The 23456-nt window shown below is 52.1% G+C and overlaps 1 protein-coding gene across 1 annotated transcript in view; it reads left to right on the top strand.

The window, feature by feature from the left end:
* LOC138286710 (unconventional myosin-X-like) overlaps positions 1 to 23456 on the top strand; it is a 483148-nt gene that overhangs the window by 272690 nt on the left and 187002 nt on the right. Inside the window, exons 14-15 of the mRNA XM_069227214.1 lie at positions 8220 to 8286; positions 9869 to 9961. Coding sequence (XP_069083315.1) covers positions 8220 to 8286; positions 9869 to 9961 — 160 coding nt within the window. The remainder of the gene's footprint in view (positions 1 to 8219; positions 8287 to 9868; positions 9962 to 23456) is intronic.

A 23456-nucleotide genomic window follows, 5' to 3' on the forward strand; every position in this document is an offset into this window, starting at 1 on the left:
CAGAGTATCCCTGGATGGAGCAACCCAAGCATTGGACAAGTACACAGAATATCACTGGATGGAGCGACCCAAGCATTGAACATGTACACAGAATATCACTGGATGGAGCGACCCAAGCATTGAACACGTACACAGAGTATCCCGTGATGGAGCGACCCAAGCATTGAACACGTACACAGAGTATCCCTGGATGGAGCGACCCAAGCACTGGACACGTACACAGAGTATCACTGGATGGAGCGACCCAAGCACTGGACACGTACTCACAGTATCACTGGATGGAGCGACCCAAGCATTGAACACGTACACAGAGTATCCCTGGATGGAGCAACCCAAGCATTGGACAAGTACACAGAATATCCCTGGATGGAGCGACCCAAGCATTGGACACGTACACAGAGTATCACTGGATGGAGGGACCCAAGCACTGGACAAGTACACAGAATATCACTGGATGGAGACACCCAAGCACTGGACACGTACTCACAGTATCCCTGGATGGAGCGACCCAAGCATTGAACACGTACACAGAGTATCCCGTGATGGAGCGACCCAAGCATTGAACACGTACACAGAGTATCCCGTGATGGAGCGACCCAAGCATTGAACACGTACACAGAGTATCCCGTGATGGAGCGACCCAAGCATTGAACACGTACACAGAGTATCCCTGGATGGAGCAACCCAAGCATTGGACAAGTACACAGAATATCACTGGATGGAGCGACCCAAGCATTGAACATGTACACAGAATATCACTGGATGGAGCGACCCAAGCACTGGACATGTACACAGAATATCACTGGATGGAGCACTGCAAGCACTGGACAAGTACACAGAATATCCCTGGATGGAGCGACCCAAGCATTGGACACGTACACAGAGTATCCCGTGATGGAGCGACCCAAGCATTGAACACGTACACAGAGTATCCCGTGATGGAGCGACCCAAGCATTGAACACGTACACAGAGTATCCCTGGATGGAGCAACCCAAGCATTGGACAAGTACACAGAATATCACTGGATGGAGCGACCCAAGCATTGAACATGTACACAGAATATCACTGGATGGAGCGACCCAAGCACTGGACATGTACACAGAATATCACTGGATGGAGCACTGCAAGCACTGGACAAGTACACAGAATATCCCTGGATGGAGCGACCCAAGCATTGGACACGTACACAGAGTATCACTGGATGGAGGGACCCAAGCACTGGACAAGTACACAGAATATCACTGGATGGAGACACCCAAGCATTGAACATGTACACAGAATATCACTGGATGGAGTGACCCAAGCACTGGACACGTACACAGAGTATCACTGGATGGAGCGACCCAAGCACTGGACATGTACACAGAATATCACTGGATGGAGACACGCAAGCAATGGACATGTACACAGAATATCACTGGATGGAGACACGCAAGCAATGGACATGTACACAGAATATCATTGGATGGAGCGACCCAAGCATTGAACACGTACACAGAATATCACTGGATGAAGTGACCCAAACATTGAACATGTGCACAGAATAGCATTGGATAGAGCGACCGAAGCATTGGATTTCTACACAGAATATCATTGGATGGAGCGACCCAAGCATTGAACATGTACACAGAATATCACTGGATGGAGCGACCCAAGCACTGGACATGTACACAGAATATCATTGGATGCAGCTACCCAAGCACTAGACATGTACACAGAATATAATTGGATGGAGTGACCGAAGCATTGAACATGTACACAGAATATCACTGGATGGAGCGACCGAAGCATTGAACATGTACACAGAATATCACTGGATGGAGCGACCCAAGCACTGGACATGTACACAGAATATCATTGGATGGAGCGACGTAAGCATTGAACATGTACACAGAATATCACTGGATGGAGCGACCCAAGCATTGAACATGTACACGGAATATCACTGGATGGAGCGACCCAAGCACTGGACATGTACACAAAATATCACTGGATGGAGCAACCGAAGCACTGGACAAGTACACAGAATATCACTGGATGGAGCGACCCAAGCACTGGACATGTACTCAGAATATCACTGGATGGAGCAACCCAAGCACTGGACATGTACACATAATAGCACTGGATAGAAACACACAAGCATTGGATAAGTACACAGAACATCACTGGATGAAACCCAAGCACTGGACATGTACACAGAATATCACTGGATGGAGACACGCAAGCAATGGACATGTACACAGAATATCACTGTATGGAGCGACCCAAGCACTGGACATGTACACAGAATATCACTGGATGGAGCGACCCAAGCACTGGACATGTACACAGAATATCACTGGATGGGGACACGCAAGCACTGGACATGTACACAGAATATCACTGGATGGGGACACGCAAGCAATGGACATGTACACAGAATATCACTGGATGGAGCGACCCAAGCACTGGACATGTACACAGAATATCACTGTATAGAAACACACAAGCATTGGACAAGTACACAGAACATCACTGGATGAAACCCAAGCACTGGACATGTACACAGAATATCACTGGATGGAGCGACCCAAGCACTGGACAAGTACACAGAATATCACTGGATGGAGCGACCCAAGCACTGGACATGTACACAGAATATCACTGGAAAGAGCGACCAAAGCATTGAACATGTACACAGAATATCACTGGATAGAAACACACAAGCATTGGACAAGTACACAGAACATCACTGGATGAAACCCAAGCACTGGACATGTACACAGAATATCACTGGATGGAGCGACCCAAGCACTGGACAAGTACCCAGAATATCACTGGATGGAGCGACCCAAGCACTGGACATGTACACAGAATATCACTGGAAGGAGCGACCGAAGCATTGAACATGTACACAGAATATCACTGGATAGAAACACACAAGCATTGGACATGTACACAGAATATCACTGGATGGAGCGACCCAAGCACTGGACATGTACACAGAATATCACTGGATAGAAACACACAAGCAATGGACAAGTACACAGAACATCACTGGATGAAACCCAAGCACTGGACATGTACACAGAATATCACTGGATGGAGACACGCAAGCAATGGACATGTACACAGAATATCACTGGATGGAGACACGCAAGCAATGGACATGTACGCAGAATATCACTGGATGGAGACACGCAAGCAATGGACATGTACACAGAATATCACTGGATAGAAACACACAAGCATTGGACAAGTACACAGAACATCACTGGATGAAACCCAAGCACTGGACATGTACACAGAATATCACTGGATGGAGCGACCCAAGCACTGGACAAGTACCCAGAATATCACTGGATGGAGCGACCCAAGCACTGGACATGTACACAGAATATCACTGGAAGGAGCGACCGAAGCATTGAACATGTACACAGAATATCACTGGATAGAAACACACAAGCATTGGACATGTACACAGAATATCACTGGATGGAGCGACCCAAGCACTGGACATGTACACAGAATATCACTGGATAGAAACACACAAGCAATGGACAAGTACACAGAACATCACTGGATGAAACCCAAGCACTGGACATGTACACAGAATATCACTGGATGGAGACACGCAAGCTATGGACATGTACACAGAATATCACTGGATGGAGACACGCAAGCAATGGACATGTACACAGAATATCACTGGATGGAGACACGCAAGCAATGGACATGTACACAGAATATCACTGGATGGAGACACGCAAGCAATGGACATGTACACAGAATATCACTGGATGGAGCGACCCAAGCATTAGACACGTACACAGAACATCACTGGATGAAACCCAGGCACTGGACAAGCTGTCCTAAGGACAGACCGGGCATGGACAGGTAGCACTGTTTGCAGTGTCTTCCAAACAGCACTCTTTACCTTCAGACAAGAGCATGGATGTAATGTGGGGACCGGGTGATGTAGCAGGAAGCAGGATGGAGGAAGAGGAGTCTTGTGACCAGGATAGGGCTGGCAGGAAGGTGTTGTGTGTTGACGAGCTAGTGAAAGAACATGCTGTTGGGAGGGAACGTCCAATGGGTCTGCATCTCTTGACACTCGCACCACAAAATACAAAACTGACTGGCCTCCGTGAAAGTATTCTAGCACAATGTGTGCTACTTCAACCATTGTTTCATCCAATATAGTAGTTTCTGCTGCTTTACTTCCCTTCCTCCTTGCACTCATTCACGTGCTGTCAGACAGGAGTGACTTGCAGTAGCTAATAGCCCTTTGGCGGATAAACCGCAAATAGCCAGGCAGGCTGCCAGAGGAATCCAGAAGCTCTCATTTCCTCCCCTGGAGAGCTGACTGTGAACGTTTCTTTCTAAAGCACACCACATTCAGAGGCAGAATAAATCTTATGTTTCTTGACAGCTGTGATTGTCCATGCAGACAGCCATTTCTGAATGGTATCTTTCTGCGGTGTCATTACATATTCCAAGCATCACAGACTCTAGGTAGCTAGCAGTACATTCCACAGCCTGGTTGTGGCAGTTCACTTTGGTTCCTGCACGTCCCCAAACCTTCCAGTCCTCTAATGTTGAAAGATTGTTGCATATAGCGCCTTGTTTGTGATTACACCCTAACACGAGTGCCCTGTGATGGTTACCATGTCTAGATCTGACTGTTCGGAAGGAGTAGGCCTTTGCAGGTTCATTCTATTGTCCATGTTTCATCCAGAGCATTGCGGGGATGTGGTGTCCTCCTCCACCCTTCTGTCCCTTGAGATATTAAAACACAACTAAACAGTGCAATGGAGTTTCAATGTGTTTTGGTTCAGTGCTAGTAGGAAGTCCGCATGCAACTTCAAATCAGTCCTGTTACTGGTGTGGCCACTGGTGTCCGGGCACGCGGAGCTGACAGATCTCTCCAAGAGGTCAGCCATTCCTGGCACCAGCTGGTAGAGACATTATTCATTCAACTGAAAGTAAGTTGCTATGTAGCAAGGGACAAGGGAAATTCTTGGTCCTTTGGGTCTGCAACCTTTCATAAGGTCATCTAAACACTTTAATGTGTTGCTTTACAAGCATGTGCCTCTTGTGAGACTAGCAGTGTGGTGCCGCCCACCAGCAAGCCCATCATGTATTATGAGGTTAGCTATGTGGTGCCATGGTCCAGCAAGCATCTCATGTTTTGTGCGGTTAGCAGTGTGGTGCTGCCCACCAGCAAGCATCTCATGTATTGTGTGGTTAGCAGTGTGGTACCGCCCACCAGCAAGCACATCATGTATTATGAGGTTAGCTGTGTGGTGCCTGGCACCAGCAAGCATCTTATGTATTGCATGGTTAGCAGTGTGGCGCTTTGCACAACAAAGCGCCTCTTCTATTGTGAGGTAAGCAGTGTGGTGCCCTGCACCAGCAAGCGCCTCATGTACTGAGATTAGCGGTGTGGTGCCCTGCACCAGCAAGCGCCTCATGTACTGAGATTAGCGGTGTGGTGCCATGCACCAGCAAGCGCCCCTTGTATTGTGAGGTTAGCTGTGTGATGCTGTCCACCAACAACCACCTCTTGTATTATGAGGTTAGTGGCATGGTGGTCTGCACAAACAAGTGTCTCATGTATTGTGAGGATGGTGGTGTGGTGCTGTGCACCAGCGAGCGTCTCTTGTATTGTGAGGATGGTGCTGTGGTGCTGTGCACCAGCTAGCACCTCTTGTATTGTGAGGTTAGCGTGTGGTGCTGTGCACCAGCTAGCACCTCTTGTATTGTGGGGTTAGCGGTTTGGTGTTGTGCACCAGCTAGCACCTCCTGTATTGTGAGGTTAGTGGTGTGGGGCTTTGCACCATCTAGCTCCTGTTGTATTGTGAGTTTAGCGGTGTGGTGCTCTGCACCAGCTAGCACCTCTTGTGTTGTGAGGTTAGCGGTGTGGTGCTTTGCACCAGCTAGCACCTCTTGTGTTGTGAGGTTAGCGGTGTAGTGCCCTGCACCAGCTAGCACCTCTTGTATTGTGAGGTTAGCAGTGTGGTGCTGTGCACCAGCTAGCGTCTCGTGTATTGTGAGTTTAGCGGTGTGGTGCTGTGCACCAGCCAGCGTCTCATGTATTGTGAGTTTAGCGGTGTGGTGCTCTGCACCAGCTAGCACCTCTTGTGTTGTGAGGTTAGCGGTGTAGTGCCCTGCACCAGCTAGCGCCTCTTGTATTGTGAGGTTAGTGGTGTGGGGTTTTGCACCAGCGAGCGCCTCTTGTATTGTGAGGTTAGCGGTGTAGTGCCCTGCACCAGCTAGCACCTCTTGTGAGATTATCAGTGTGGTTCCCGGCACCTCGATCACACCTATGACAGGGCTGGAACAGTGGATTGGCTTTAAGATTATGGGCTTCTAGGACTGTATATGTCAACAGAGATGGTCCTGGTTGGATGCTGTCACTGTGGATGGTGGTTGCATGGAGGTAGCATTGATGCCACAGGTGGAGCGCAACCGGCCTCACAGGTGTGAGGGTCCCAGTGCACCAACTACTATATTTATCTGTCTTTTACCTCTTGGGTGAGAGGATACTATTTTTCTTGCTCGTTGTTATGGTCATATCGCTGGGCAGTTACGCAACCAATGCGGAGGTGGGTTTTGGTGCAATCTCACCTGTGGTTTCAGTGGATGTGGACTGTGGCAGCCGCAGGCCGCTTATGTTCTGTCGCTTTTCACAAGAGTCATCCTAAACAGAATCACCCTGAGGGGATCTTGTGCAAAGAAGCATCATCTGGGTACAAACATCCTATGAGGGGTTGGGTTCCATGCCTGGGACAGATAGCAGTCGCAGTGTGGGACTTGGAGACGTGTTTGCAACAAATGAAGCGTTTCCACCAGCTCTCTACTCTAGAGCATTACTTGAGGAGTTAGAAGTCTCCTAGCACCGGGGCTGTGCAGAGCACCAGACGGTGCATAGGACCAGCGGCTCTGATGTGGTGTCTTGGTGCTATGTGATGAACAGAGTAGTGAGACCAGGACATGAGTTCACAGGACAGTTTGGTTTGCAGCTAAGAGATGTGTTGATCACATGAGATGTGGGGTGCTGGTATAGCATGTAGACCTGGATCTTTGGCGGTACGATGCATGTCAGCGTTGAGACGACAATGAATCCCCAGTGTTCATTGAGAACCACACACATTTATTCATGCATTACTTACAATAAAAAACATAGGTGCTCACAAATTCACACCTTCATGGGTGGTGGGAGACAGAGGTGATGTTGCTCCTGGTTGCGTAAGTAAGATTTGAGATGGAATTTAAATTCAGTGACTTAAGCGTCTGGTTCTGAGTTCAGAAGGGACAGCGATCGGATGAAGAGGACCCCGTATTTCAAGTGGTCAGAACCCTGATGGGGTTCAAAAGCAAGACACTTGGGGACCACAATGAGCAAGGAGTAGAAGATTGGTACAAAGTAGGGGACATGATAGGACGTGCTGTGTGACCAGGCGTGGAGGTATGGAAGGGCATCGTTGTATAAGGCTTCGAGTATTACGATGAGTGTGTTCGCGCTGCGCCTGGTACCTGTCGGTGATGTGAGGTGGGTGACAGTCCAGGTACGATGAATCAAGTCCAAGGGCCTGATTGACATCTCGGCGGACCAGTTACTCCAGCACAACTCTGACGGATATCCCATCCGCCGAAATATAAATCCCACAGGATATAATGAGATTTATATTTTGACGGATGGGATATCCGTCACTATTGTGACTGAGTATTCATCCACCAAGATCTCAATCACGCTCCAAGTGTTGAAAAAGACTGTCCTGTTGTATGTGGAGAAGGCTTTTAATGTGCGTCTCATGAGAACGCAGCTGCAGTAACAGCTTTCTCATTACCAATGTATTGCCAAGGACTTAACTCCAAGATAAATCGAATTTCATTTTCTGTGAAAAATTATATTATTAAAAATGTAGGCACATAGGTAAAGATATTCCCTTAAGTCCTTCTAATGTTCCAGCCAATGGGAAGTTCATTTGTTTTGTGTGGGTTATTGAATTGTCTGTCTAGGGGCTGTAATTGATGGGTGGTGGTGAGAGCGGACGGCCTCCAGGTGAATCACTTCCAGGAGGATCCTACTTTGGACACTGCAGTTCCGCCTGCTTGTGTACACTATGCCAGCTGTCCTTTGGGTTCCCGTTGCAGGATCACTTGCTTGTATGTTGTACTGCACAGGTCGCCTTAATGGTTTTCTCACCCTCTGGTTCTCTCCTCCTCTCCGCAGGGAAGGCATAAACTGGGAAGCCATTGACTGGATGGACAACGCAGAGTGCCTGGACCTGGTGGAGAAGGTAACCTCTATCTGGGGATCCAGGGAGGATGGTTTTTGCTTGCTTTAGTCTGGTTTTACTTCACTTCCGAACACAGCAACCTTTCCATGGGAGGCCAGGCCACACCCAAGCTAAAGACGGCCACCTGGGGATGAAGCAGGTTATTACCCGCCCTCTGACGAGGAACAGTGACCAATCACTGGAAGACCACTTTTATAGACTTACCTACTCCATCATATGTCTCTCCAGCTGTTACAATTGTACCCTGTGCAGCTATCATCTTGCAGATAATCCCGGGGCAGCAGTAACTGTGGTTCAGGCCGAGGGGCGACCCCAAGATACACCTTGTATTCGTATGGTGCATGGTTTGGGTCTCATTCGACTTGTAACGTTCCATTTCCAGGATCTTGCGCAAGTCTCGTACCTTGCAACGGAGTCATTTCCATTGGGAAGACCCCTGGGGCCGCGTCTGTAGCCCACACCCCTCTTCTCCTCCTTACCCAATCTCTTGTTAAATCGGAGATTGCACTTGAACCTTTGTCCAGTCTCCTTTTCCATCCCAGCCCCTGATCCCATCATGATGTGCCCTACTGCTCACCTTCTGCCTCCCTGGCTTTCTCCCTCTTCCTGCCTGCTCACTCTGTTAGGGTTTACCTCCTCCTTCCGCCGGCTGTGCACTATTTCCCTGTCCCTCCTCCCAGCCAATAATTATTAGTCTGTTCCCACTCCTCCCCATCTCAATGCCCCTTTCCTCTTGCTCACAATCTCTTCTCTTTCCCAGCACCTCCACCTCTTTTGACTCTTGTCACCTGTTCACAGCCTGCTTGCCCCATCTGACGCCTCGCCTCACCCTCCAGCTCTGTCCCTTTCCGCCTCCTACATGGTCACCCCAGGTCTGCCCGTCATCTACGGTTTCTCGCACCCTGTTCCTCTTCTCCCCCCCTTCCCCCCCCACATTGTTGGCTACAATGAACACAGTGCCTGTGAATGACAGATATGTTGCGTGTCACGACAGAGTGATGCAGAACCATCAAAGAGTGGGTGTCCTATGCCGCTATAGGTAAAATACATGTATGTTCACCACACCTAGGGTGAAAAGTTGGACCAACCTAAGTGAATTAACTCGTTTCATCAGCAGTGCGACAAAACACTGGAGGAAACTATTTTCACAAGGACGGGCAGGCGCAAGAATGGCCTACCCAGGGTGGTACCTCTGGTTCCCAACGTCAAACTCACCCGGTCATTGAGAGGACTTTAAGAATATCAGTATTCTTAGAATGACCCCCCCAGTCCCAGCTTGGAGTGTAGTAATGTCACTACACTCATCGCGTGGTTGTTCCACCCCCTGTGAGGTGACATAGCCAATGTTGTTTCCTTGTCCAGCACTGATGTCCTACTCAGCCAAAGAGAGGATTATTCCAGGTAGGCCAAGTATGGTACCGTCTCAGGTCCTCCTTCTACCGGCACATGGTTCTTGGGGCATGAGGAGGGAGTGAAGTAGCTGAGATGATCATGAGATCTCTGCCATGTTTGTGATGAGTATGAGGGATCCACTGAAGAAGTCTAATGCTCATGTCCTCTTACCTTTCTCTCTTGCCTGAAGAAACTGGGCTTGTTGGCTTTGATAAATGAAGAGAGCAGGTTCCCTAAAGGCACGGACAGCACCCTCCTGGAGAAGCTGCACAACCAGCACGCCGTGAGTACCCTTCACTAACTTGGTGACCATCTCTTACCGTGGCAGTCTGTGCAGCAGCCACATTTCTAGTGCCTTACTCACGTACTGCATTAACCAACCCTATTCCATGAAGTACCTGTCACCTCCCACGCTCCTCAAACTAACAACACGCCTGGTGCCCAAATCACTGGCGCACACCATGATACAACCCTGTTCTCTGTAGGACCTTTTCACTCACGTACTGCACTCACCATTAACCAGCCCTCTTCTATGGAAGCATCTGTCACCTCCTGTGCTCCTCAAACCAACCACATCCTGATACCCATGGCTCCAGCACACACCATTCCCAAACCCTGTTCTCTGTGAACATCCACCACGGACCAGCCTTATGTGCGGCAACCACATTTCTAGTATCTATACCTCCAGCACAAACCATGACCAACCCCTGTTCTCTGTGAACATCCACCACGGACCAGCCTTATGTGCGGCAACCACATTTCTAGTATCTATACCTCCAGCACAAACCATGACCAACCCCTGTTCTCTGTGAACATCCACCACCTTCCACACACCATGAACCAAACACATTCCTTGTACCCATACCTCCAGCACACACCCTCCCCCAACCCCAGTCTCTGCAGGCATCCACCAGCTCCCATATACCACAGACCAACTTTGTGTGCACCAGACACATTCCTAGTGCCCATACCTCCAGTATATACTATGACCCAACACTTTTCTCTGTGAACATCCACCAGCACCCACACACCATGAACCACCTACATCCTGGTACCCAAACCTCCAGCATATTCCACAACCCACCCCTGTACTCTGTAAACAGCCACCACCTCCCACACACCATTAACCAACCAGATCCTGGTACCCAAACCTCCAGCACACACCATGACCAAACCCTGCTCTCTGAACATCCACCACCTCCAATACACCATGAACCAACTACATCCTGGTACCCATACCTCCAGCACACACCGTGACCAAACCTTGTTCTCTGTAAGCATCCACAACCTCCCACATACTGTACAAACCATGACCCAATTCTCTTCTCTGTAAGCGTTCACCATTCATGTTTTCTGTAAGCACCCACCGCGTCTAATGCACTGCTCATACCATGAACCAACCATATGCTGGTTCCTAGGGATCATGCCTTGAGCAGACATCGTACCATAAACCCATTCTTATAAAGCACCCCTTAGCATCAACAAATAGCAAACACCACAAACTTCCCTGTAATACAACCATATATCTGACTGATGAACGCACTGAAAGCACACAGACCACCCCTCTTCTCCCAACCAGCGTCACACTTTGTAAGCCCACACACCATCCCTCTTCCCTACCCACAGCATACGTAGTAATTCCACACAGCATCCCTCTTCCCTACCCACAGCATACGTAGTAATTCCACACAGCATCCCTCTTCCCTACCCACAGCATACATGGTGAGCCCACACAGCATCCCTCTTCCCTACCCACAGCATACATAGTAAACCCACACACCATCCCTCTTCCCTACCCACAGCATACATGGTGAGCCCACACACCATCCCTCTTCCCTACCCACAGCATACATGGTGAGCCCACACACCATCCCTCTTCCCTACCCACAGCATACATGATGAGCCCACACAGCATCCCTCTTCCCTACACACAGCACACATAGTAAACCCACACACCATCCCTCTTCCCTACCCACAGCATACATGGTGAGCCCACACAGCATCCCTCTTCCCTACCCACAGCATGCATGGTGAGTCCACACAGCATCCCTCTTCCCTACCCACAGCATACATGGTGAGCCCACACAGCATCCCTCTTCCCTACCCACAGCATACATGGTGAGCCCACACACCATCCCTCTTCCCTACCCACAGCATGCATGGTGAGTCCACACAGCATCCCTCTTCCCTACCCACAGCATGCATGGTGAGCCCACCCAGCATCCCTCTTCCCTACCCACAGCACATATTGTAATCTCCCACACCATCCCTCTTCCCTACCCACAGCATGCATGGTGAGACCACACAGCATCCCTCTTCCCTACCCACAGCACATATTGTAAGCCCAGGCACCACCTATTTTTTAACCCACAACGCACGTTGTAATCCCACCCTCCGTTAGCCCACTCTCTGCCTTCCGTCCAACCAAAACACACATTTTAATCCTAGACACCATCCTTACTCTCCAATCCACAGCACACATTGTAAACCCACACAGCATCCCTCCTCCCCACCCCACAGCACACCCTGTGCGTGGAGGGGTGTCTGTGGTACGACCGAGGACAGCGGGCTGCTCTGAGCCCTCGATGGGCAGAGGGATCTTTGTCTGGCACCCTTCAAAGTTCATGTATGTGTTAACTGTGTTATGGGTCCTTCAAAGTTCATGTATGTGTTAACCGTGTTATGGGTCCTACAAAGTTCATGAGTTTGAGGTTTGTGTCATGGGTCCTTCAAAGTAGCCTGTGTGAGCGTTAACTGTGTCAAGGGTCCTTCGGAGATGGTCTGTGAGAGGCTATATGTGTCATGGGTCCTTCGGAGATGGCCTGTGAGAGCGCTATATGTGTCATGGGTCTTTCGGAGATGGTCTGTGAGAGCGCTATATGTGTCATGGGTCCTCCGGAGATGGCCTGTGGGAGCGCTATATGTGTCATGGGTCCATCGGAGATGGCCTGTGAGAGCGCTATATGTGTCATGGGTCCTCCGGAGATGGCCTGTGGGAGCGCTATATGTGTCATGGGTCCTTCGGAGATGGCCTGTGAGAGCGCTATATGTGTCATGGGTCCTCCGGAGATGGCCTGTGGGAGCGCTATATGTGTCATGGGTCCCTCTGAGATGGCCTGTGAGAGCGCTATATGTGTCATGGGTCCTTCGGAGATGGCCTGTAAGAGCGCTATATGTGTCATGGGTCCTCCGGAGATGGCCTGTGAGAGCGCTATATGTGTCATGGGTCTTTCGGAGATGGTCTGTGAGAGCGCTATATGTGTCATGGGTCCTCCGGAGATGGCCTGTGGGAGCGCTATATGTGTCATGGGTCCATCGGAGATGGTCTGTGAGAGCGCTATATGTGTCATGGGTCCTCCGGAGATGGCCTGTGGGAGCGCTATATGTGTCATGGGTCCTTCGGAGATGGCCTGTGAGAGCGCTATATGTGTCATGGGTCCTCCGGAGATGGCCTGTGGGAGCGCTATATGTGTCATGGGTCCATCGGAGATGGCCTGTGGGAGCGCTATATGTGTCATGGGTCCCTCTGAGATGGCCTGTGGGAGCGCTATATGTGCATTGGGTCCATCGGAGATGGCCTGTGGGAGCGCTATATGTGTCATGGGTCCCTCTGAGATGGCCTGTGGGAGCGCTATATGTGTCATGGGTCCCTCTGAGATGGCCTGTGGGAGCGCTATATGTGTCATGGGTCCCTCTGAGATGGCCTGTGGGAGCGCTATATGTGTCATGGGTCCTTCGGAGATGGCCTGTGGGAGCGCTATATGTGTCATGGGTCCCTCTGAGATGGCCTGTGGGAGCGCTATATGTGTCATGGGTCCTTCGGAGATGGCCTGTGGGAGCGCTATATGTGTCATGGGTCCCTCGGAGATGGCCTGTGAGAGCGCTATATGTGTCATGGGTCCCTCTGAGATGGCCTGTGGGAGCGCTATATGTGTCATGGGTCCCTCTGAGATGGCCTGTGGGAGCGCTATATGTGTCATGGGTCCATCGGAGATGGCCTGTGAGAGTGCTATTTGTGTCATGGGTCCCTCGGAGATGGTCTGTGAGCGCTATATGTGTCATGGGTCCCTCTGAGATGGCCTGTGGGAGCGCTATATGTGTCATGGGTCCCTCGGAGATGGCCTGTGAGAGCGCTATATGTGTCATGGGTCCCTCTGAGGTGGCCTGTGGGAGCGCTATATGTGTCATGGGTCCCTCTGAGATGGCCTGTGGGAGCGCTATATGTGTCATGGGTCCTCCGGAGATGGCCTGTGGGAGCGCTATATGTGTCATGGGTCCTTCGGAGATGGCCTGTGAGAGCGCTATATGTGTCATGGGTCCTCCGGAGATGGCCTGTGGGAGCGCTATATGTGTCATGGGTCCATCGGAGATGGCCTGTGAGAGCGCTATATGTGTCATGGGTCCCTCGGAGATGGTCTGTGAGCGCTATATGTGTCATGGGTCCATCGGAGATGGTCTGTGGGAGCGCTATATGTGTCATGGGTCCCTCTGAGATGGCCTGTGGGAGCGCTATATGTGTCATGGGTCCTCCGGAGATGGCCTGTGAGAACGCTATATGTGTCATGGGTCCATCGGAGATGGCCTGTGAGAGCGCTATATGTGTCATGGGTCCATCGGAGATGGCCTGTGGGAGCGCTATATGTGTCATGGGTGCTCCGGAGATGGTCTGTGAGCGCTATATGTGTCATGGGTCCCTCGGAGATGGCCTGTGAGAGCGCTATATGTGTCATGGGTCCCTCTGAGATGGCCTGTGAGAGCGCTATATGTGTCATGGGTCCATCGGAGATGGCCTGTGGGAGCGCTATATGTGTCATGGGTGCTCCGGAGATGGTCTGTGAGCGCTATATGTGTCATGGGTCCCTCGGAGATGGCCTGTGAGAGCGCTATATGTGTCATGGGTCCCTCTGAGATGGCCTGTGAGAGCGCTATATGTGTCATGGGTCCATCGGAGATGGCCTGTGGGAGCGCTATATGTGTCATGGGTGCTCCGGAGATGGTCTGTGAGCGCTATATGTGTCATGGGTCCCTCGGAGATGGCCTGTGAGAGCGCTATATGTGTCATGGGTCCCTCGGAGATGGCCTGTGGGAGCGCTATATGTGTCATGGGTCCTCCGGAGATGGCCTGTGAGAGTGTTTTCTGGGTTAACTCTCCGGGTGGCTCTGAAGCGGCTTTTGGTCATCGCAGGCTGGTGTTTGGCTTTTCTTATTCTGGATTAGATGCAGCTCCTGAGCTTGCTTTGGCTAGAGCTGGGGTCATCCGTCTCCTTTCTCATCGGACAAACTGGGCTTTGCAAGTGGGGGTCACGTGGCGTCAATTCATCAAAATTCCAGGTGTAGCAGACGTGACTTCACGCACCATTTCATCTTTAATTCACTCACACACACGCTTACACAAACACACATTCACTGATACACACACTTACACACATTCACTCACACACACACTTACACATACATTCACTCATATACACATACACACACATTCACTCACACACAGCGCTTTAAATGGAAAAATAGAAGTGCAGGTACTCTCTATCAGAGTACCTGCTTGTTTCTGAGAAGTGCCGGTACTCTCCAATTAAAAGTATTACGTTTTTCTTGAGATATGCCGGTACTCTCATTCACTCACGGACACGCTTACACATACACACACATTCACTTACACACTTACACATACACACACATGCACACACTTACACATACACACACTTACACATACACACACTTACACATTCACACACACATTTACTCACACACACACACATTTACTCACACACACACACATTTACTCACACACATTCACTCACACACACATTCACTCACACACACATTCACTCACACACACATTCACTCACACACACATTCACTCACACACACATTCACTCACACACACATTCACTCACACACACACACACGTACACATACACATTCACTCGTACACACACATTCTTTTGCATAAACACACACCCTCAAGCATGAATACAACATAGATTTAAATGTGTTTTTTACCCACCTCCGCTCCAAGGAGGGTCGTGTTCCAGCTAACCGCACTTTACTTTTTATTAAACTAATAATGAGTGCTGTGTTATTCACCCGTCATGTAATAAAAATGATTGGAAACAAGCAAGTGGAGCCCCAAGCCGCGTCCATAAGAACAACCTTCTCTGTGTTCCTGGCACTGATTGTGCCACCTCTGAGGCCAGGGGTCGCAGGGGATGAGAGGGGTCGCAGGTGCGACCCTTGGCATCCATGGGGGGGCGGCACATTGGTTAGCAAAACAGCAGCCCTTGTCCCGTAAGTCTTCTGAAAGATGCCGCAGGTGAATGCAGTCCCTTTGATGTCCTCCCGAGCCGTAGAGTTCAGCCGGGGCTCGTACCTCTGGACACTCACTGGACCTGTGCAGGACACACACTGGACCTGTGCAGCCGGGGATCGTACCTCTGGACACACACTGGACCTGTGCAGCCGGTGCTCGTGTCTCTGGACACTCACTGGACCTGTGCAGGACACACACTGGACCTGTGCAGCCGGGGCTCGTACCTCTGGACACACACTGGACCTGTGCAGCCGGTGCTCGTGTCTCTGGACACTCACTGGACCTGTGCAGGACACTCACTGGACCTGTGCAGGACACACACTGGACCTGTGCAGGACACACACTGGACCTGTGCAGCCGGTGCTCGTGTCTCTGGACACTCACTGGACCTGTGCAGGACACACACTGGACCTGTGCAGGACACACACTGGACCTGTGCAGCCGGAGCTCGTACCTCTGGACACACACTGGACCTGTGCAGCCGGTGCTCGTGTCTCTGGACACTCACTGGACCTGTGCAGGACACACACTGGACCTGTGCAGGACACACACTGGACCTGTGCAGGACACACACTGGGCCTGTGCAGCCGGTGCTCGTGTCTCTGGACACAGACTGGACCTGTGCAGGACACAGACTGGACCTGTGCAGGACACAGACTGGACCTGTGCAGGACACACACTGGACCTGTGCAGGACACACACTGGGCCTGTGCAGCCGGGGCTCGTACCTCTGGACACTCACTGGACCTGTGCAGGACACACACTGGACCTGTGCAGGACACACACTGGACCTGTGCAGGACACACACTGGACCTGTGCAGCCGGTGCTCGTGTCTCTGGACACTCACCGGACCTGTGCAGGACACTCACCGGACCTGTGCAGGACACACACCGGACCTGTGCAGGACACACACCGGACCTGTGCAGGACACACACCGGACCTGTGCAGGACACACACCGGACCTGTGCAGGACACTCACCGGACCTGTGCAGGACACTCACTGGACCTGTGCAGGACACTCACTGGACCTGTGCAGGACACTCACTGGACCTGTGCAGGACACACACTGGACCTGTGCAGGACACACACTGGACCTGTGCAGCCGGGGCTCATACCTCTGGACACTCACTGGACCTGTGCAGGACACTCACTGGACCTGTGCAGGACACTCACTGGACCTGTGCAGGACACACACTGGACCTGTGCAGGACACTCACTGGACCTGTGCAGGACACTCACTGGACCTGTGCAGGACACTCACTGGACCTGTGCAGGACACTCACTGGACCTGTGCAGGACACACACTGGACCTGTGCAGGACACTCACTGGACCTGTGCAGGACACACACTGGACCTGTGCAGGACACACACTGGACCTGTGCAGGACACACACTGGACCTGTGCAGGACACACACTGGACCTGTGTAGGACACACACTGGACCTGTGCAGGACACACACTGGACCTGTGCAGGACACACACCGGACCTGTGCAGGACACTCACTGGGCCTGTGCAGCCGGTGCTCGTGTCTCTGGACACTCACTGGACCTGTGCAGGACACACACTGGACCTGTGCAGGACACTCACTGGACCTGTGCAGCCGGTGCTCGTGTCTCTGGACACACACACTGGACCTGTGCAGGACACACACTGGACCTGTGCAGCCGGGGCTCGTGTCTCTGGACACTCACTGGACCTGTGCAGGACACACACTGGACCTGTGCAGGACACACACTGGACCTGTGCAGGACACTCACTGGACCTGTGCAGCCGGTGCTCGTGTCTCTGGACACTCACTGGACCTGTGCAGGACACACACTGGACCTGTGCAGGACACACACTGGACCTGTGCAGGACACACACTGGACCTGTGCAGGACACACACTGGACCTGTGCAGGACACACACTGGACCTGTGCAGGACACACACTGGACCTGTGCAGCCGGTGCTCGTGTCTCTGGACACTCACTGGACCTGTGCAGGACACTCACTGGACCTGTGCAGGACACACACCGGACCTGTGCAGGACACTCACTGGGCCTGTGCAGCCGGTGCTCGTGTCTCTGGACACTCACTGGACCTGTGCAGGACACTCACTGGACCTGTGCAGGACACTCACTGGAACTGTGCAGGACACTCACTGGACCTGTGCAGCCGGTGCTCGTGTCTCTGGACACACACTGGACCTGTGCAGGACACTCACTGGACCTGTGCAGCCGGGGCTCGTGTCTCTGGACACTCACTGGACCTGTGCAGGACACACACTGGACCTGTGCAGGACACTCACTGGTCCTGTGCAGCCGGTGCTCGTGTCTCTGGACACTCACTGGACCTGTGCAGGACACACACTGGACCTGTGCAGCCGGTGCTCGTGTCTCTGGACACTCACTGGACCTGTGCAGGACACACACTGGACCTGTGCAGGACACACACTGGACCTGTGCAGCCGGGGCTCGTGTCTCTGGACACTCACTGGACCTGTGCAGGACACTCACTGGACCTGTGCAGCCGGTGCTCGTGTCTCTGGACACTCACTGGACCTGTGCAGGAGACACACTGGATCTGTGCAGGAGACACACTGGACCTGTGCAGGACACACACTGGACCTGTGCAGCCGGTGCTCGTGTCTCTGGACACTCACTGGACCTGTGCAGGACACACACTGGACCTGTGCAGGACACACACTGGACCTGTGCAGGACACACACTGGACCTGTGGAGCCGGTGCTCGTGTCTCTGGACACTCACTGGACCTGTGCAGGACACACACTGGACCTGTGCAGGACACTCACTGGACCTGTGCAGCCGGTGCTCGTGTCTCTGGACACTCACTGGGCCTGTGCAAGACACACACTGGACCTGTGCAGCCGGTGCTCGTGTCTCTGGACACTCACTGGACCTGTGCATGGACACACACTGGACCTGTGCAGGACACTCACTGGACCTGTGCAGCCGGTGCTCGTGTCTCTGGACACTCACTGGACCTGTGCAGGAGACACACTGGACCTGTGCAGCCGGTGCTCGTGTCTCTGGACACTCACTGGACCTGTGCAGGACACTCACTGGACCTGTGCAGGACACACACTGGACCTGTGCAGGACACACACTGGACCTGTGCAGGACACACACTGGACCTGTGCAGCCGGGGCTCGTGTCTCTGGACACTCACTGGACCTGTGCAGGACACTCACTGGACCTGTGCAGCCGGTGCTCGTGTCTCTGGACACATACTGGACCTGTGCAGGAGACACACTGGATCTGTGCAGGAGACACACTGGACCTGTGCAGGACACACACTGGACCTGTGCAGCCGGTGCTCGTGTCTCTGGACACTCACTGGACCTGTGCAGGACACACACTGGACCTGTGCAGGACACACACTGGACCTGTGCAGCCGGTGCTCGTGTCTCTGGACACTCACTGGGCCTGTGCCCGTCATTAGCAGAGAGTACAGGGGGGTTGGGACTGCCTGGCATGGTGAGCATTCTCCATGAGGTGAAGTACCCACCCACGCACCATGGCACCTTGGCACCTTGGCACCGCCAAGGAGGAGCTCAGCAGAGGGCAGGGGGGCAGATGCTTGGCATGGGTATGGCTGGTGCTGCTATGCCAAGCAGTGTCCTCCGCCCCCCTTGGACAGGTCCCGCCCCTTCCGGCCCCAGTTCTTTGGGTTTTGTCCTTGTCACGGTGGCCCTGTCTGGAGTTGGAGTCCAGTGTTATCTGTGTCTCTGCTCCATCTTCTGTCTCCTCACCACTCTCGGAGAAGCCCGCACGGACGGGCCCTTTCTGTCCCTCCCTCTTACACGCAGCAGTGGAGAGGCAGAGGGCACAAGGGGGTCCGAGTGACTGCCAGTCATACACCCCATACTATCTAAGCGCTATGTGGGAGGCAGGCGGCATCAAGCGGTGATGCAGTAGTGCTTGTCGGGTTACCCAGGCGCTACATTTAGTGATGAGGGACAGTCTGCTTGGTTCTGCCCAAACCACTCAGTGGTCTGTACCATTAAATCTAACAAAGGGTCCTGATAAGGTCCCGCTAGAAGTTTTAGTGGGTGGACATTGGTTCTTTACATACGTGTATAAATTATGTGTTTAACATGAGTGTACTGTGTAAGCATAGCCACTATATATATATATATTTATATATAGATGAGAGTGGTGTACACGTCCGCGTCACTGCACTTCCCGGCATGCAGTTCATCTTCTGTAGCTGGTAGAAGTGCTTTGTTTCCCATTCCATGGAGTCTGTTCCCACTGTTTAGCCTGATGGCCCAGACCCTGCCCGGGTGACTCTGTGCTCCCGTCTTCCTTGGAACCACAAAGGCTGAATTGTTGGATTGTTGTCTGGAGAGGTTTTGGCTTCTCTTCGCGCCTTGCTCTCCTGGGACACTAGTCTGCCTGGTGCAGTCTGTGATGCTGATCGCACAACAGCTGCCCGGCTTCTCCTGGAACCAGGAGGTTCCCACAAGCTGGGCCTGGGTGCACTCCAAGGCCTCCAGGTCCTGCGCTCTTCTGTGGTGCTCTGCCAATGGTGTCAGTTGTGTTGCTTTTGTTGGGATGGCAATGTCCCCTACATGGCATGTGGGCCCTGAGTGCCCAACCGCAGTGTACCTGGTACCTGACTAAGTGTGGCCCTGACATCATGCCAATCTAAGCGTGTGGGCAGAGGGCTGGCCCTCTGTGGGTCCTGGCCCTGGTGCACCACCTGTGCCCTCACTGCTGACAGTGGACTATTGTTATTGTTAAGAGAAAGCAATAGTGAACCATCCCTGTGTGTGAGCCTGGTGACCCAGCTGTGTAAAGTGCTGCTTTTGTGTGTATGCTGCCATCCCGTGTGCTTTTGCAGCTTGTGAAGCACGTGTAGCGCTTGCATTGGATGCTGTCGCCAGTGTAACAGAGACCGTGGGATCCACTTTGGATACCCCTGGCCTGGCACAAGAAGCACGGTCCGCACTTTTCTCCCGGACAGTGGAGGTGTGCTGCCTGTACTCCTGTGGCCAGAGGGGCGAGAGACAGATGTGAGGGGGTGGAGACGGGGCGGCCTTACAAACTCTATGAGAACTTTTCTCTGGCAAGGAGCTGCTCATTGTCACACGGAGCTCTGCCATCCAGTGGATGGTGGGGGTGAGGGGTGGCACTGCAAACTCGCTTGTGAAAGGTGAAGTCTCTAGGCCAGGCCTGCCCTCACCTCTTTCCGAGTCCTCCCTCCTTTGGAGTAACGCCCGCCAGGTGCTGCCATCTAGAGACCCCTCACCTCGGAGTCTGCGCTGTGGTGCTCCAGGATGGGGACACCCCAGTACTGCCTGCGAGAGGCCCACTCTGTCCAAACGCGGTGTCTGACAAAGCCCCCCACAGCTGCTCCCAGGGTTGGGACCGTGGAGCCACACGCCTCGTCTAGAAGCTGTGTGTAAAAGTGAGAGCCAGCCCCCACTCAGCACGTAATGGAGGCGTCGCACTGGGTTCCAGTTATGACCAGTGGTCGATGTGGGCGGGATCGCAGGGGCATGGCGTGCCCATACTTTTCTGATTGATAAGAAACCGTTCCCCTACTTTTTGTAAAAAGACGACCGTCCAGGGGGGTAATTCCAATATTTATACGCGCCTCAGGTGAAGCCTCGTGCAGTGGGTCTCTTGTGCTGTGAAACTGAGGGGGGCAGTCAGCTAAACAAGCCTTCCTGCCAGGGTGCTGCTGCCTGAGAGAGATGCAAATGTGCACTATGCCTTAGTCTGTGAATGTAAAGGGTGCCCGGGGGTTGGTATGGCTTTAAGTGATCAATTCACTCGAAGCTTTGTGAAAACAGATTTATTCTTTTTGGTTGGTAGCGGAAAGAATTAACTGAGCTGTGAAGTGTGTGCTTTTAATTGAAATTGTATTTACAGAGAGTTTACTACCCCTGACTAGGTGTTGAAGGAACAATTAAGTAAAAAAACAAAATGAATTACTTAGTCTGGATGTTTCCAAAATCCATATTTTAGAAGCACCATTTTAATTTTACCCCCTTTTACACATGTTGTAGCAGTCTATCTTATACTGTGTGTAATGTAAGTTTAAAATAATGAATGACGTATTCACACTGCCTCTGACCTCAGGGCACTAAAAATACACAAGTCACTACTCTCCAGGGCACCAACCAAGATGTAATTCTGTCTCTCCCTGGTTACACACAGACCTCTGCCATGCGTTAACTAATAGCGGTTTCATAATATGTACTACGGTGCATTTCCAAGTGAGAAGCACATTTTTCTTTAATGTATTTTTCATTTAAGCTGTGTGTAATTTTATATGTAGCAACCTGACGGCGAAAGAGCACAGAATATTTTGTTGTCGCTCCACCTCTAACCCCGCCCACTGCAGGCAGCACCACAGCTGGCATGCTTCCTTTCATGTGCTTGGAGCACTGGTTATGAGCAGGGAAGGGAGTTGCTGAGATGTGAGGAACCAGTGACACCTGTAGTCTGCTAGTGAGGGTGGATGCTGTGGAGTCTCCTGGGAGGTGAGTCCTCTGCTGAATGAGGCTCTCCTGCTCAGCACCGGTGTCACCAGCAGCTAACGCAGCAGATGTGGTGAGAAGCCTCCTCACAGCCCAGGACCTTCGAGAGCAGCCACGACCCAGTCAAGCTGAGGACCAATGATTCTCACTGGCCAGTCGGACGGATTTCCAAGGGTTGGGACTTGTTCTCCCATCACTTGATGCGCACGTTACCCAGGTCCTCCCCACCCGAGGGTTACACCCCTTGTAACAACACGAACGCCAGCACACTCTGGGTGATGTGTACAACAGGAAGACTGAATGTAATTCCCATCATCGGAAGATCAGTTGTATGTGTGGGAGCACAGAAGCTACATTTGAGTATTTGTTGGCTGCCACAATAAATGTTGGTGAAAGCATTTCCCAGCTCCTGCGTGACATCTCCTGCAGTCGCCAGCCTCTGTGCACTAGAGGGGGGCGTGGGTGGTCTCCGGTGCCCGCTTGGATTGGGCGTCCCCTGTGTCGGGGTGATCCGTGCACTCTGCATGGTCAGCAAGGAGCCCGCCTTTTTGTGGCTGTGGATGTGGTTGGGAGCGGTTCATCTGGCGCTGATGCATAACGAGTGTCACCAGGATGGGGCCGCGTGTGAGAGACAAACATCCGAAGAAAAAACCTGAAATGTTCAAATTTACACCCGAACCTTGTGCACAAATATGCGACACATCAGTCGTTCGTACAACACAACAAGGGCCATAGGACCAGCTCAGAACAAAGTTTCCAGCAGCAGTGACTTTCAGGGTGATCTGAGGTTCATGTTCGAGTCCATTCAAGGGGTGACGTGGGGAGCACCAGACACTCCTCGGCGACCAGAAGCACGACTCGTGGCACTAACCGGGGTCCGCGGCGCTCAGTGCGACATGTAGACTTTCCCGGAGATCCGCCAATGAAACGGGAGATGAGCGGAGCATTGGCGGAGTGTGTGTGATGTGGGG

Source organism: Pleurodeles waltl, chromosome 3_2 (assembly GCF_031143425.1).
Source record: "Pleurodeles waltl isolate 20211129_DDA chromosome 3_2, aPleWal1.hap1.20221129, whole genome shotgun sequence".
NCBI lineage: Eukaryota > Metazoa > Chordata > Amphibia > Caudata > Salamandridae > Pleurodeles > Pleurodeles waltl.